The sequence below is a fragment of the Myotis daubentonii genome, chromosome 1 (assembly GCF_963259705.1).
Source record: "Myotis daubentonii chromosome 1, mMyoDau2.1, whole genome shotgun sequence".
NCBI classification, from domain to species: Eukaryota; Metazoa; Chordata; class Mammalia; order Chiroptera; family Vespertilionidae; genus Myotis; species Myotis daubentonii.
The window spans coordinates 97151478-97166879 of NC_081840.1; the positions used below are offsets into that span (position 1 = coordinate 97151478).

Consider the following 15402-nt stretch of genomic DNA (forward strand, 5'->3'; position numbering starts at 1 on the left):
ATCTATGTTCATTTAGAAAATACACAATAAAGTATTTAGAGGTTAAAGGCATAAAATCTGCAATTTACTTTCAAACAATTTGGAAAAACAAGAACACTGTATGTAGAGAGAGGGAATGATAAAGCAAATGTGATAAATATTAATATTTGGAGAATTTGAATAAGATATACAGGAATTCTTTGTACCATTTTTACAACTTTTCTTTAAAAAATAAATATAGCCCTGGCTGGTTTGGCTCAGTTGTTAGAGCATCAGCTGGCAGACCAAAGGGTCTTGGGTTCAATTCCAGGTCAAGGGCGTGTACCTGGGCTGCAGGCTCAATCCACAGGGGGATGTGGGTCAGGACTCGTGTGGAAGACAATCAATTGATGTATCTCTCTCACATCGATGTCTCTTTCCTCTCTCTCTCTCACCCCTGTCACCCCTTCCCTTCCTTCCACTCTCTCTAAAAAAAATCAATGGAAAAATATCTTCGGGATTAAAAAATAACAATTAAAAATAAACAGACACACAATAAATGAAAACAAATGAAGCCAGTTCAGAGAAACCATTTTCCCTAACAACAATGCTAGGATCATCCTTACTACATTCTACTCATTAGATCATGAAATTTTAGAGCTGAAAGAAAAATGTACTCTCTCTCACCAAAACTTCTCCATTTACAGATGAAGGCAATGAAGTTAAATGCCTTGCTCAAGATCACAACTATTTCAAGTCAGAGCCCAGACTACTATCTTGCTCTAACACAGCTCTTTCAACTATGACAAGCTATTTCTTGATATCATTATATTGTCATCTACCCCCTAAACATATGATACCAAAATATTTAGCTGTATCTTTTCATATATTCTAAGAAGCTCATGCGACAAGTCACTCTCAGACAATCTAAATTTCATTTTAAAAAGGCATTCAGGTATCACTGTTCCTAACAATCTTTAATAACTAATATTGGTAAGTATGTTGAGTTCAGAATTCATGCCAGATACTGTAGTAATGCTAAAAATACCAAATTACTGAAAAGTGACACTGTTAGGTCTATGATGATAGAGACCAACTTTGTATTATTCATCATTATAACCCCACCTCTTAGGATAGTGCCTGGCATACAATAAATACTCTAATAATTGACTGCTGCTGAATAAAAGACCATCTACAGTACAGGAATGAAACTGTGTTTGCAGATAAGCATATTATACACAGTGTTAATAAAGTGTCATGAGACAATAGATTAGAAAGTTATTTTTACTTGGTGAGAGCTACAAAGGCTCCAGAAATTTAATGACATCAAAGTTAAGCTTTGGAAGACAAATAAGATTTCAACAGACATAGAAGTAATGGGGTAGAGGAAGAAGGGTAGGGTGAGTTAAATTAAACAGCCTGAAGGCAAGATATTTGGCATTTCTACTGAATTTTTAAACACAGGCTTACCTATTGTTGCTGCAAGTTCTGGATCAAAAGTATCATCTGTGAACCTCAAGAGCAGGCTAAAAGAGATGTTAAAAAGACAGATTAAAAATTTGACTTTTCTTTCTAATCATTTGATAAATGTGCTCATGGTTGTTATATTTAGTCACAAATAGATGCATATGAGAATAGCTGATGTAGGTCTGCTCCCAAAATATTACCTCAGTGCAATTAAATTATTGGAAAGGTAATTAAAGAATCCCCATGCTTTCAAAGAATACAAAGTAGTTCGGATTAGAAAACATTCCCATGCTTCCTTATATAATTCCCCAAGTGTGAAAAGGTTTGTTGTAACTTTCCTGGTATAAACTTCTGAGAAAATGATATAACAACATATGATGCTTTAACTGACATGGACAAAAGGGAGAAAAATAAGTCTCTCTAAATACAACAAATTAATTTTTTAAAAAATACGATGTGTAATCCACTCTGAATTTAAATAAAAACAGAAAGGTGTGAATGTCTAGCATTTTGTAATACATAGTATGACTACTACCTAAGTGGGATAAAAGGATATACTAGTAAAAAGTGAGGGCATATGTCCAGAGTACATATATTCTGGCAAATGATATGCAGGGTATGTGAAATCAAGTAGGCAATAGGGAGCTACTGAAGAGTTTTTTAAAAAGGAAAGGCAAAAACTGCTCTACATTTTGAAAAGTTATGCCAGAAAAAAAAAATCAACAGAAGACAACTGCCATGGTTATGGTAAGAGATTAATGAAGAACTAAACTAGGAAATGGAAAAGAAACTAAAAAGGAAGGGGTGAAATGAAAGCAAAAAATACCAGTGTAGAAGAATATTCTAAGATTTTTACATCTCCTAAGATTATTTTATTTAATACGAGAGGCCCAGTGCACAGATTCGTGCACTGGTGGGGGGTCCCTTAGCCTGGCCTGCGCCCTCTCGCAGTCTGGGACCTCGGGGGATGTCTACCTAAGCTGGCAGTAAGACTCTCAGTCTGGGGCTCTCGCAGTCCCGGACCCCTTGCTCCTTACCACCCGCCTGCAGCAGAGGCAGGAGAGGCTCCCGCCACTGCGGCTGCACTCACCAGCCATGAGCCTAGCTTCTGGCTGAGCAGCACTTCCCCTGTGGGAGCGCAATGCCACCAGGGGACAGCTCCTGCACGTCATAGCGACCAGTCATTCCACCATTTGGTCTATTTGCATATTAGGGTTTTATTATATAGGATGAGGCAGAAGGGTCAGTTATTAGAAGCTCTTCAAAAATAAAGCCTAAGCTTTTGTTAAAGCCCTAGATTTATAGTTAATCAATCTTCCCTCACATTACCTCCTAAAGTAGGACAAAACTGTTCTATTGACCTGCTTGCATTAATAAAATCAAGGCAGCAGATATCAGATGTCTTGAGTTGTACAAAAATATTTCTATAGGCTGCAATTATTGCTGTTAGAGATTTTTTCTTTTTTTTTGGTCCACAGAGTATATTGCAAAACACAGTGGCCTCCTGAGAATTCCTAAGCCCAGTAACATTGATTGTATTTGAAGGATTAACTGTCCTTTTCTTAATTTTGCTTTCTTGTGTTTACCATAAAAATCAGCACCTAAAAAGCAAAGAAGAGTCAAATTGTAGATTTTTCTACTTAACATTGAGCCCACTTGACTATAACTAATTTTACTTACTTTCAACATGACTTAGGTGAGAGCAGTAATTAAGAATCTTAAAATAGTTACAAAAATTTTCTTCTCTCTGCAACATTAAACTTTAATAAAAGTGAAAATGTCATTAAAAATTTCAGTTATCCATAATTTAAGATTAGAAAAGGCATGTATCTATACTTGGTCACCACAGAAAATATCATTACAAAAACATAAGTTAACATAACCTTTTAGAGCAGCAGCAGTAATAATAATGACAATACCTGAATAATATAAATAACAATGCACTGGCTATTATTTACTGAACATAGACAATGTGCCAGACAAGGAGCCAGGGGTTGTTCTTACGTTAATTGCTAATTCTTACAATATCCCTTGTCTTCAATGATATTTTGTCAGGAAAGGCAAGGAATTAGTATGGTGCAAAGAAACAAATTTTAAAACAGGTTCTTAATATAAATCAGCAGATCTTAGCCAGGGATACACTGGTAGCTCAAAATGCATCCAAAATTCTATGCATGCATTCTTGTAGGCAGAGAGTCCATGTCTCTACTGGATTTTGAAAGGAATCCACAACTTGAAAATGATTAAGAACCAGTGCTTTGAAAAAAAAAGAAGCAAAACACTCCCCATGCAGAGCTAAAGATGGAAGGAGTAACTACCACCACTCCACTAAGAGATCAAATTTATAATAAACTAGAGGCCCAGTGCACGAGATTCGTGCAAGAGTAGGCCTTCCTTCCCCCAGCTGCTGGCACCAGCTTCCCTCCGGCCACAGGCAGGCACCCAGGACCCAGGCTTCCCTGGCAGCCCCAGCTTCGTCCGGAAGGTTATCTGGAAGGATATCTGGAAGGATGTCTGGTCTAATTAGCATATTACCCTTTTATTATTATAGTGAGATTATAAATAATCTGCATTTCTCAACTTACAAGTTAAATCAGCCAAAAAGGATGGGGATACAAGGGACATAGGAGAGGCAGCAACTTGGATAATAGATCTCTAGAATCCATTCTAGTCTCTGAAACACTTTTCAATGTCTTTATTTCACCCTGGCTAGCCCTAGAATCATAGGATCTTATACATTTAACATTAAATAGGGTTTGAGAGATTTCTATTCCAACTTCATTTTTCAAGTGAAGAAAGTCTAGAGTGTTCAAGTATCACACAGGAGGTCACACCAAGTGGCAGCGCTAGTTTCTTAATCCTAATCTCCTGGTTGCTAACAGACATGTTTATTACACTGCAAGAGTCTGAAATAAACTGAAAATTTAACCCACTAATTTGAATTAGTTAAGGTATCCTTTGTTGTGCAATGATTTCTCAACAACACAAGTGATATCTCATCTCCACTAACTCTAAATCTCTAAAGAAATATAAATGAACTACTGATTAGAAGAAGCCTTTAAGATTATACCCATGACATATGTTCTGTACTAACTCACCTTAAAAAGCATAGGCTCCCATTTTAGTAGAGTTATTTATTCTCGTCTTATCCAGAAAGATAAGTGTTGTTTTCCATTACACATTACATATACAATAATGTATATCTAGCTAGAAAAAATAAGCCAGCTTTCTTCCTAAATGCAATTCTCCCTTGAAAGAGACAGTTAAAAGTGTTAAAACTTTGTAGTGAGCAATTGATAACTCACCACGAAGTACTGAGAAAAATTTTGGGAGCAGATTAGATTCAAATAAGTTTGTATGAGAGAACGGAACCAAAGAAGCCAATAATTACACTTAACAAATTTTACTCTAGAGAGGAAGAACCACAATTAGGTAAATACTGTACTTCCAGTTAACCTTCCAGAAAATTATAACACAGCTTAACTAGTCATCTATCCAACACATTTAGAAGAAGTGCCAACCAACCATGTATTAGGTCGGATCACATGAAATGACATTCAACTATTAATGACTTCAAAATCAGCCATTTCAGAGGCCTTAACTTAAATGAGAGTCAGATCTCAAGAAAAAAAGAAAGGTTACAAGGCTATGGAATTCCTATTAAGACAATATTCAATATGTTAACTAACTTTTTAAAGTTCAAACATAATAGATGGTGATCATAAAATTATTTTATTCAGCCCTAAACACACACACACACACCATACTTTTTGGGTAGCCCATAGTGTTTCAGTAATTTATTCCTTATGTGCAAGTCCCTTAGTCCAATATATACAGAGTACATTAAATGAGGAAAACTATGAAAATGTGTTGTCATGTTTTAAAAACATATAAAATTTCAGAATGTACTACAGAATAAGATGTCAAACTTAGGTATCTAAAAAAGTAAGACTTTATGAAGTAACTTCAAAGATAAGTTTACCAGGAGGTATTGCTAAACTGTGAAATTGCTTACAACTCCTGAAGTTTGAATATTGTTTAAAGATCAAGGCACCCCAGAATATAACCTACTCACAATCAAATGGCAAGAAGAACTTCACGGGGAGAACTTTGTTCTAAGACCTGGATGAAATCACTTCCCTCTTGTAATACCCACCCAGCTCCACATCTTACTTCATACTCAACTCTAACAACTGTCAATGTTATTTCCCCAAGAAAGCGTCAAGGAAGAAAAGGCACACACTAATTTGTTCTTCTACCTCTATATGATGCGGCAGAAGGAGAACTAACGATTACCCTTATTTTCAAAGGTGGCCTACACCTTAAGCTCTCTCATCTTAGACCAACGGGACTGACTCAAGTAGTCAGAAGACCAAAGAGTTCTTTCACAGCTCACTCATTTTACACATACACACACACACACACACACACACACACACACACACACACACACACGCAATGGGGTGCACCAAAATAGGCCAAGAATATGACCTCAGGTGCCACGAAACTTCCTGCGAAGAACATTACATATTTAGACAAAGGCCAGAGAAATCCCAAAGTGATCACATTACAATGCTTAACTCGCGGGGTGACAGGTCCCCTGAACTCGAGGGGCCTAGACAAGGTCTCGCGCTCGGCAGGACTCGGGCCTAAACTCGGCCGGACTCGGCCCAAACCTGCCCGCCACGCCCTGTGCTCCTCGCCAGCAACCCGGCCGGCCCTGGGAACTGTTTTCGTGGTGAGCCGGACGGGAAAGCCATCCACGGGACGCGGGCCTGGCGGAGGCCCTGAGCCAGGGCGGCGCGGGGCGCAGGGCCTCCGGACCGCGAGCTTCGGAGAGACCCGCAGGGCGCGAGCGGAGCGGCCGCCGCCGGTTACCGTTGCCGTCGCCGAGAGACAGCGGCCACGGAGGCAGAAAGGCCCCGCCGCCCCCGGCACGGCCCGCAGTCCCGCCTCACCTAGACTTGCCCACGCCACTCTCGCCGATGATGAGGATCTTCAGGGTGGTCAGCACGTCCTCATCCATCCTGACCCTCGTCGGCTCCGAGCCCAGCCGCCCCTGTCTGGCCCTCAACCCTTCACCAGGGAAAGCTGCCCGTGCAGGCGCACTGCTCCGCGGCCGCCACCTTCTTTCCCCAGGGGTTATTTAGATTGCTGAAGCCCTACTTCCGCCCTGAGGTAGTTCTGCGCCTGCGCAAACCTAGATAGTCCCCCCTGGCATCCCTTGCGCAAGCGCAGATGGGGGGAGCCGTGTGTGAGTTCACAGACTTCCCGGGCTCTCCCTGCTCCCCAACCCTATAACCTAACGCTGCTTCCCTGGGGTACTTGAGAAAGCGCTGAGTTGGGGGAGTAGAATACTCTAAAATTTCAGCCCTAGCTGGTCTGGCTCTGTGGGTAGGGCGTTTTCCTGCGGACTGAAGGATCCCTGGTCTGATTCCTGTCAAGGGCACTTGCCCAGGTTGCAGGCTCCATCCAGGAAGGGGGCGTACAGGAGGCAGCCGATCAATGATTCTCTCATTATTGATGTTTCTATCTCTCTCTCCCTCTCCCTTCCTCTCTGAAATCAATAAATTTTTTAATAAAAATAAAGAAAAGAAAATAATTATTTTCAGAAATACATAATTCAACTAGTAATAGGTCTATTTTTTAAAGGAATTAATACATATATTTAAATTTTGGAATAAATATTAACAATATAGCCACATACCAGCTCTTTAGAGTCCTCAATATTTGTAAAAGTATCCAATAATTTGTACAACAAAAAAGTTTGAGAACTGTTGCATGGTACTATTCACAAGATTAAAAAATTAAAAATTAAATTTTAAGAACCAGGCCTGGATTTATTGATGATGCGTGGGACATCATCGACTTACTTTGGCAACACTATATTCTCTTAAATTTTTTACTACTTCTTGGCCACTTCTCGGTTTTTTGTAAGATTCTCTTGCTCACCTTTTTTTTTTTTAATCCTCACCCAAGGTTATTTATTTTATTTTATTTTATTAATATATTTTTATTGTTTATAGTATTACAGATATCTCCCTTTACCTCCCTCCTCCCAGCCCCTACCACCCCCCAGATCCTCACTACCCTATTGCCCATGTCCATGGGCTATGTATATAAGTATACAAGTTCATTGGTTTATCTCTTCTCACCCACCCAACCCCACATCGAAGTATGTCAGTCTGTTCCATGCCTCCATGCTTCAGGTCTTCTTTTATTGGTCAATTCATTTTCTTCATTAGATTCCACAAATAAGTGAGATAATTTGTCTTTCTCAGATTGGCTTATTTCAATGAGCATAATATTTTCCATGCTGTCCCAAAGGGTAAGAGTGCCCTCTTTTATACAGCTGGGTAGTATTCCAAGGTATAAATGTACCACAGCTTTTTTACCCACTCATCTACTAATGGGTACGTGGGCTGTGTCACAAATCTTAGCTATTGTAAATAACACTGCTATGAACATAGGGTGAATATATTCTTTCTGATTGATATTTGGGGGTTTTTAGGATATATTCCCAGAAGTGGGATCACTGGGTCAAACAGAAGTTCCATTTTTAATTTTTTGAGGAAACTCCATGCAGTTTTCCACAGTGGCTGCACTAATCTATATTCCCACCAGCACTTGTTTGTTGATGTTTTTATGATAGCCATGCTGACAGGTGTGAGATGATATCTCATTGTTGTTTTAATTTGCATCTCTCTGATGAGTAGTGACTGAGCATTTTGTCATATGCTTCTTGGCCATTTGTATGTCCTCTTTGGGGAAATGTCTATTCAGGTTTTCTGCTCATTTTTTAATTGGTACGCCCTTTTGTTGAGTTGTATCAGTATTTTGCCTATTTTGGATATTAACCTATCAGATGTATCATTGGTAACTATATTCTCCCATACAGTGGGTTCTCTTTTCATTTTGATGGTAGTCTCTTTTGCTGAGCAGAAGCTTTTTATTTTGATGTAGTCCCATTTGTTTATTTTCTCCTTAGTTTCCTTTGCCCTAGGAGATGTATCGGTAAACATATTGCTATGAGCGATGTCTGAGGTTTTACTGCCTATGTTCTCTCTAAGATTTTTTATGGTTCCATGCCTTACTTTTAAGTCTGTTATCTTCTTGAGTTTATTCTTGTGTATGGTGTAAGTTGGTGGTCTAGTTTCATCTTTTTGTTGTGTCTATTCAGTTTTCCCAACACCATTTTTGAAGAGACTGTCTTGACTCTATTGTATGTTCTTGCCTCCTTTATCAAATATTAATTGAATATAATGGTATGGGTCATTTTCTAGGGTGTCTGTTATGATCCATTGACCTATATGCCAGTTCTTGTGCCAGTACGAGGCTGTTTTGGTTATAATGGCTTTGTAATATATTTTGATATTCAGTATTGGGATCCCACCTACTTCGTTCTTCTTTCTCAAGATTGCTGCAGCTATTCAGGGTCTTTTATGGCTCCATATAAATTTTTGGAGTATTTTCTCTAGCTCTGTGAAGTATGCTATTGGTATTACAATAGGGATTACATTGAATCTATACATTGCTTTGGATCGTATAGACATTTTAATGATGTTAATTCTTCCAATCCATGAACATGGTATACACTTCCATTTGTTTGTATCTTCCTCTGTTTCTTTTTTCACTGTCCTATAGTTTTCCAAGTACATGTGTTTTATCTCCTTGGTTACCTTTATTCCTAGGTATCTTATATTTTTTATTGCAATAGTAAATGTGATTGCTTTTTTAGTTTCTCTTTCTGAGAGTTCATTATTGGTCTATAAAAATGCCATCAATTTGTGGATGTTAATTTTGTATCCTGCTATCTTGCCAAATTCATTTATTAAGTCTAGTAGTTTCCTGGTGGAGTCTTTAGGGTTTTTTATGTACAATATCATGTTACCTGCAAATAATGACAGTCTTACTTCCTCCTTTCGAACTTGGATATACCTTTTACCTCTTCTTCTTGTCTGATTGTTGTGGCTAGGACTTCCAGTACTAGCCTATATAATAAAAGCATAATATGCTAAGTGTTCGACTGTTCATTCAATGGTTCGTTCGACCATTCCACCAGTTGCTATGATGTGCACTGACCACCAAGAGATAGACACTCCGACTGATAGGTTAGCTTGCTGCTGGGGTCTGGACAATCAGGACTGGGCGAAATGGGCCAGACATGCCCTGGAGCCCTCCAATGATCCCTCCCTGGCTGGCCTGCCACCATCAGCCCCAATCAGGACTGGATGAAACAGCCCTGATTGGCCCCGATCACTAGCCAGGCAGAGGGACCCCACCAGTGCAAGAATTCATGCACTGCACCAGAGACTCAGTGTTCAAGAGTGTCTTCTTCCTATTCTTAAGGGGAACACTTTTGGTTATTGCCCATTGAGTATGATGTTGGCTGTAGGTTCGTCATATATGGCCTTTATCATGTAGAGATGTGCTCCCTTTATTCCCACTTTACTGAGAGTTTTTATCAAAATAGGGCTATGCTGTTGTAATAAAGAGACCTCAGAATAGAGTAGTTTAAATAAGATGCTTATTTCTCTCCCACTTAATTGTGCAAACATACAAGGCAATACAGAGTGGTTAGATAGCTGTATTCTAGGTGGTTACCCAGACCCAAGCTAAACTCAACTTGTAGCTTCCATTTCTGGATCCAAGATAGCTTATTCTGTTGTTGTTGTCATTTCCCTTCTAGTTGGAAGGGGAATAAATGATTTTGGTGTACCGTTCTATGAATTCTAACACATGAATTTGTGTTGCCACTACCACAAAACAGTTCCATCTCCTCCTCCAAATTCCCTTATGCCATCCGTTTATATTCACATGCTCCACCAAAGCAACCATTGGCAACCATTGCTTTGTTTTTTATGGTTTTATCATTTTTGAGAATGTCATATAAATTAAATAATATGTATGCAAACCTTTGAGACCTGTTTTTTTTACTCAGAATAATGCTTTTGAGATACATATGAATTATTGCATGTACCAATAGTTTGTTCCTCTTTATAGTTAACACTAGAGGCCCAGTGCACAAAATCCATGCACTGGGGGTGGGGGGAGGGGTCCCTCAGCCTGGCCGGCGGAGATCAGGCCTAAGCCAGAAGTCGGACATCCCTCTCGCAATCCAGGATCCCTTGCTCCTTACCACCTACCTGCTGGCTGCTCCTTACAGCTCAGAGATGGGAGAGGCTCCTACCACCGCCGCTGTGCTTGCCAGCCATGAGCCTGGCTTCTGGCTGAGCAGCGCTCCCAGTGTGGGAACACACTGATACCAGGGGGCAACTCCTGCTTTGAGCATCTGCCCCCTGGCGGTCAGTGCACATCATAGTGACTGGTCATTCTGGTCATTCCACCGTAATGATCGCTTAGGCTTTTATTATATAGAGTAGAGGCCCATTGCACGAAGAGATTCATGCAATAGGCTTTCCATCCCCTGGCTGCCGGAACCAGTTTTCCTCCAGCACCCAGGACCCAGGACTTCGCTCTCGCTGCAGTGGAGAAGCCAAGCCTCTTCAGTCTTCAGTTGTCTTCAGTCTTCAATCGTCTTCAGTCTTCAGTGTTCACTTGGGCCGGAGCCTTCAGTCTTCACTCCAAGCCTGCATATGCAAATTAACTGCTATCTTTGTTGGGTTAATTTGCATACTCATCCTGATTGGCTGGTGGGCGTAGTGGAGTGACACCAATTTGCATATTTCTCCTTTATTAGTGTAGATTCCGTTGTATGGTTGTAATGTAATGAGTTTATTCATTATCCACTGAGGAACATTTGTTTCCATTTTTTGGAAATTCTGACTAGAAGCTTAGGAATTTTTCTTCTAAAAGTTTCTGAGATGTTATTATGAATAGTTGTTGAATTTAGTCAACCAACTGCTTTTCTGCATCAATTGGTATGAACATTTGGCCTGTTAAGACAGGAAGTTACATTGAATGATTTTCTTACTATTGAACCACCTTTACATTCCCAGATAAACTACAGTTAGCTTAAGTGTACTATTTTTTAAGATATTATTGGGTTCAATTGGCTAATATTTTCTTTAAAACTTTTGTGTCTACAGTTTTAGAAGAAATTGGTCTATACTTTTCTTTGTCAGTACTGTGTTTGTCTAGTTTTGGTTTAAGGTAATGCTGGCCTCATAAAATGAGTTAGAAAAGTGTTCTCTTTTCTGTTTTCTGGAAGAGATTGTGGAGAATTGAATTAAGCTCAACTTGAACTTAACTCTTTCTTAAATATTTAGTTGAATTCACCAGTGAAATTACTCAGGCATGGTGTTTTTATTTTTAGAGAGGTTATTTTTTATTGATATTATTTATTTAGAAGTTGAGTAGAATTGGTGATATTTCTAATTTACTTGTTTGGTAGAATATATTAGTAAAAGTATTTGAGGCTAGCTATTTCTATTTCATAAATTTATAAACTGGGTACTGGTTATGTAAAATAGTTATAGAATCATTCAGGTTATCTATTTCATCATGGGTTAGTTTTAGTAGTTTGTGTTTTTTGAGGAATTAGTCCGTTTAAGCTCTTGAATTTATGTGAGCAATTATCCTTTTAATGTATCCAGGGTATATAGTGTGTTCTCCTCTTTTTTTCCTCTGATAGATGGTAATTTGTGACTTCAAACTTGTTTTTATTTGTCACTCTTGCTAGAGGTTTATCACATTTATTAATTTTTTCAAAGAAACAGCTTTTAGCTTCATTGATCTTTCTCTAGTTTTTGTTATTACTTTCATTTATATCTCTTATCTTTATTATTTCCTTCATTCTGCTTATTTTAGATTTATTTTTCTTGTTTTTCTGGTTTCACATAAGGAAGTTTAGGTTAGTGATTTGTTATCTCCCTTCTAAATATAAGTATTTAATACTGGAAAATTCCTACTAAGCACTGATTTAGCAGCATCCCAGAAATTTAGATATGCTATACTCTTCTTTTGTTTCATTTGAAAACATTTTATTTCCCTTGAGACTTTCTCTTTGACCCACGAATTATGTAAATGTTTGTGGCTTAATTCCCATGTATTAGGAGATCATCCTGTTATTTTTCCATTATTGATTTCTAGTTTGATGTCATTGTGGTCAGACAACCATTTCTATGATTTCAACTATTCTAAGTTTAAGATTTGTTTTGTGACTGAGGATGTGGTTTATCCTGTTAAAGGTTCCATGTACAACTGAAATTGAATGAATATTCTACTGGTTTGGGGTGGTGTGTTTTATTGCCGGAAGCTTGTCCATCCTTGCTGCTTGACACAGTTGCTGCAGGGAAGAAACATCTGCACAGCATATGTTTCAAGGGACCTGGCGTATATGGCATACTGTTCTTAATATATTTACTCCCCTTCTTGGCACTATGTGTTTTAACCAAGGTCACCTCTCCAAGAAAGGTTGTTTCCCTAGGTAGGGATTTTTCCCTGAAGTTAGGGAGGGAATAAAACCCCTTAACTAAGTGCCAGGCAGGTAGTTAATCACTTCAACTATGAACAATCACACTTAAGCTACATAATCTTTACTCCCTGAAATGGAGATAAGAAACACCCTAACCTTTGGAATAGAAATTGATAGGATTAAAATCAACTGGTATAAAGACAGATGTAACAAGACAATAAACACAGAACCTGGCTAGGCTGCTGATCAACTGAACGCTGTCTCCATGTCATTCCTTCTTTGCCGACTCCGTCCACACCTTTGGGAACCCCTGGACCTGCTGGGGTTGAACCCCAACATTTTATAAATGTCAATTAGCTCCAGTTGATTGATAGTGTTGTTCAATTTTTGAATGTGCTGGCTGATTTTCTATCTACTGTCAGAGAAGAATAATGATCTATTTCTCCTTTTTTCTTCTATCAGTTTTGCTTCATGTATTTTGAAGCTTCATTGCTAGATATGCAAAAAATAATAAAGGGAACCACTTTAAAATGGAGCCAGAGCTTCCAATCCACAGAAAATGCCTACACATCTTTTTAAAAATATGTTTTTATTGATTTTTGAGAGAAAGGAAGGGAGATGGATAGATAGATAGAAACATCGATGAGATAGAAACATCGATGAGAGAGGGACATAATTGATCCGCTGCCTCCTGCATGCCCCCTAACTGGGGATTGAGCCCACAACCCAGGCATGTTCCCTGACCAGGAATTGAACCCTGATCTCTTGGTTCCTGGGTTGACAATCAATCACTGAGCAATACTGGCTGGGCTACACATTTTTTTTTAATTTATTGAATGATGAGAGAGACAGAGAGAGAGAAACATTGATTTGTTGTTCCACTTACTAGTATTTATTACTTGCTTCTTGTATGTGCCCTGATCAGGTATTGACCCACAATCTTGGCATATTAGAACATGGCTCTAACCAACTGAGCTACCTTGTCCAGGGCTTACTTTATACATCTTATGTCTCAAACCTTTAGAATGTTAAAACAGGGCAAGTCACTCTCCAATATTATTGCACATGAAATATCTCATAGTTGGACAGGAAATCTAGTGACCAACAAAACTTGGGATCACTTTTGGTTAAATGAAGGACATACGCTGTACTTGGAATGCCACATTTGCGGACAGTTGTTTGGTGAAAAGTTCAGACATTTTCATGCTTGGGAGGATGGGGAGAACTATAGAATTCGATAAAGACTTTTGGGGATACACATCCTTTCACCAAACTTGTGGTTGATCTGGAGAATGTAGACCCTGATATCGCATATTCTTCAGTTCCCTATGAAAAGGGCTTTACTTTACTCTTTTTTACCTTGAGCAGCTTCTTGGAGGACCAGAGGTTTTCCTAGGATTCCTGAAGGCTTATGTTGAGAAATTTTCCTACCAGAGCATAACCACTGATGCCTGGAAGGACTTCCTGTATTCTCACTTTAAAGATAAGGTTGATATTCTCAACCAAGTCGACTGGAACACCTGGCTCTACTCTCCTGGACTGCCTCCTGTAAAACCCAATTATGATATGACCCTGACAAATGCTTGTATTGCCTTAAGTCAAAGATGGATTACTGCCAAAGAAGATGATTTAAGTTCATTCAACTCAGCAGACCTGAAAGATCTCTCTGCTCATCAGTTGAATGAATTTGTAGTACAGATGCTTCAGAAAGCACCTCTTCCATGGGGACACATAAAGCAAATGCGAGGGGTGTACAACTTAAATGCCATTAACAATTCTGAAATACGATTCAGATGGTTGCAACTCTGCATTCAATTGAAATGGGAGGAAGTAATTCCTTTGGCTCTAAAAATGGTGACTGAACAAGGAAGAATGAAGTTCACATGATCCTTATTCAAGGCCTTGGTTGCCTTTGACAAGTCCCATGATCAAGCCGTCCATACCTACCAAGAGCACAAAGCAAGTATGCACCCTGTGACTGCCATTCTGGTGGGCAAGGATTTAAACGTGGATTAAGGACGTGTTTGATGCTCATGAATTCATAAAGAAATATGAAACTTCAGCTCATATTGTAACAAAAAAAGAAAAGAAATCATCAACAAATTGAAAGGGGATACCACTCTGTGGAAGAACATGTTTGCCAATAATACATCTAATAAGGTGTATATAAATATCCTATCTAATAAAAGGGAAATATGGTAATTAGTGTATTACCGCTACCCTTCCCATTGGCTAATCAGGGCAATATGCAAATTAACTGCCAGCCAAGATGGCAGCCGGCAGCCAGGCAGCTTGAAACTAACATGAGCCTTGCTTGCTTCAGTGACGGAGGACTCCAACATTCCCCGCCTGCCACTGCAGGCCTCTGAGCTGCAACTCTAAGCAACTATGTTACAAATATAGGAGCTAAACAAAACCCCAGAAACCTGCTTTAGTCCCCGGGCTTCAGCCAGCAGGATCTCAACATTGTTTCAAATACAGAAGGTAAACAAAGGCCAGAAACCTGCTTTCAGCAGCGGAGGCCTAAGAGCTGGAGCCTCAGAGCTAAAGCTGGCCCAGAATAAAAAAAGAAAAAAAAAAGAAAAAAAGGAGCGGTTGGG

The 15402-nt window shown here is 39.1% G+C and overlaps 1 protein-coding gene and 1 pseudogene across 2 annotated transcripts in view; one reads left to right on the forward strand and one right to left on the reverse strand.

The window, feature by feature from the left end:
- Nucleotides 1-6617, reverse strand: part of RAB18 (RAB18, member RAS oncogene family) — a 40588-nt gene extending 33971 nt beyond the window's left edge. The window contains exons 1-2 of one of the 2 annotated variants that reach the window (XM_059711663.1): nucleotides 6384-6617; nucleotides 1429-1484 (exon numbers count right to left, since the gene is read on the reverse strand). In XM_059711663.1, coding sequence (XP_059567646.1) covers nucleotides 1429-1484; nucleotides 6384-6451 — 124 coding nt within the window. In that variant the 5' untranslated portion in view covers nucleotides 6452-6617. The remainder of the gene's footprint in view (nucleotides 1-1428; nucleotides 1485-6383) is intronic. The other variant, XM_059711647.1, reaches the window with a different exon arrangement.
- A 7195-nt stretch (nucleotides 6618-13812) lies between these two features.
- On the forward strand, nucleotides 13813-14833 carry LOC132242698 (leukotriene A-4 hydrolase-like; annotated as a pseudogene).
- Nucleotides 14834-15402: the final 569 nt, after the last annotated feature.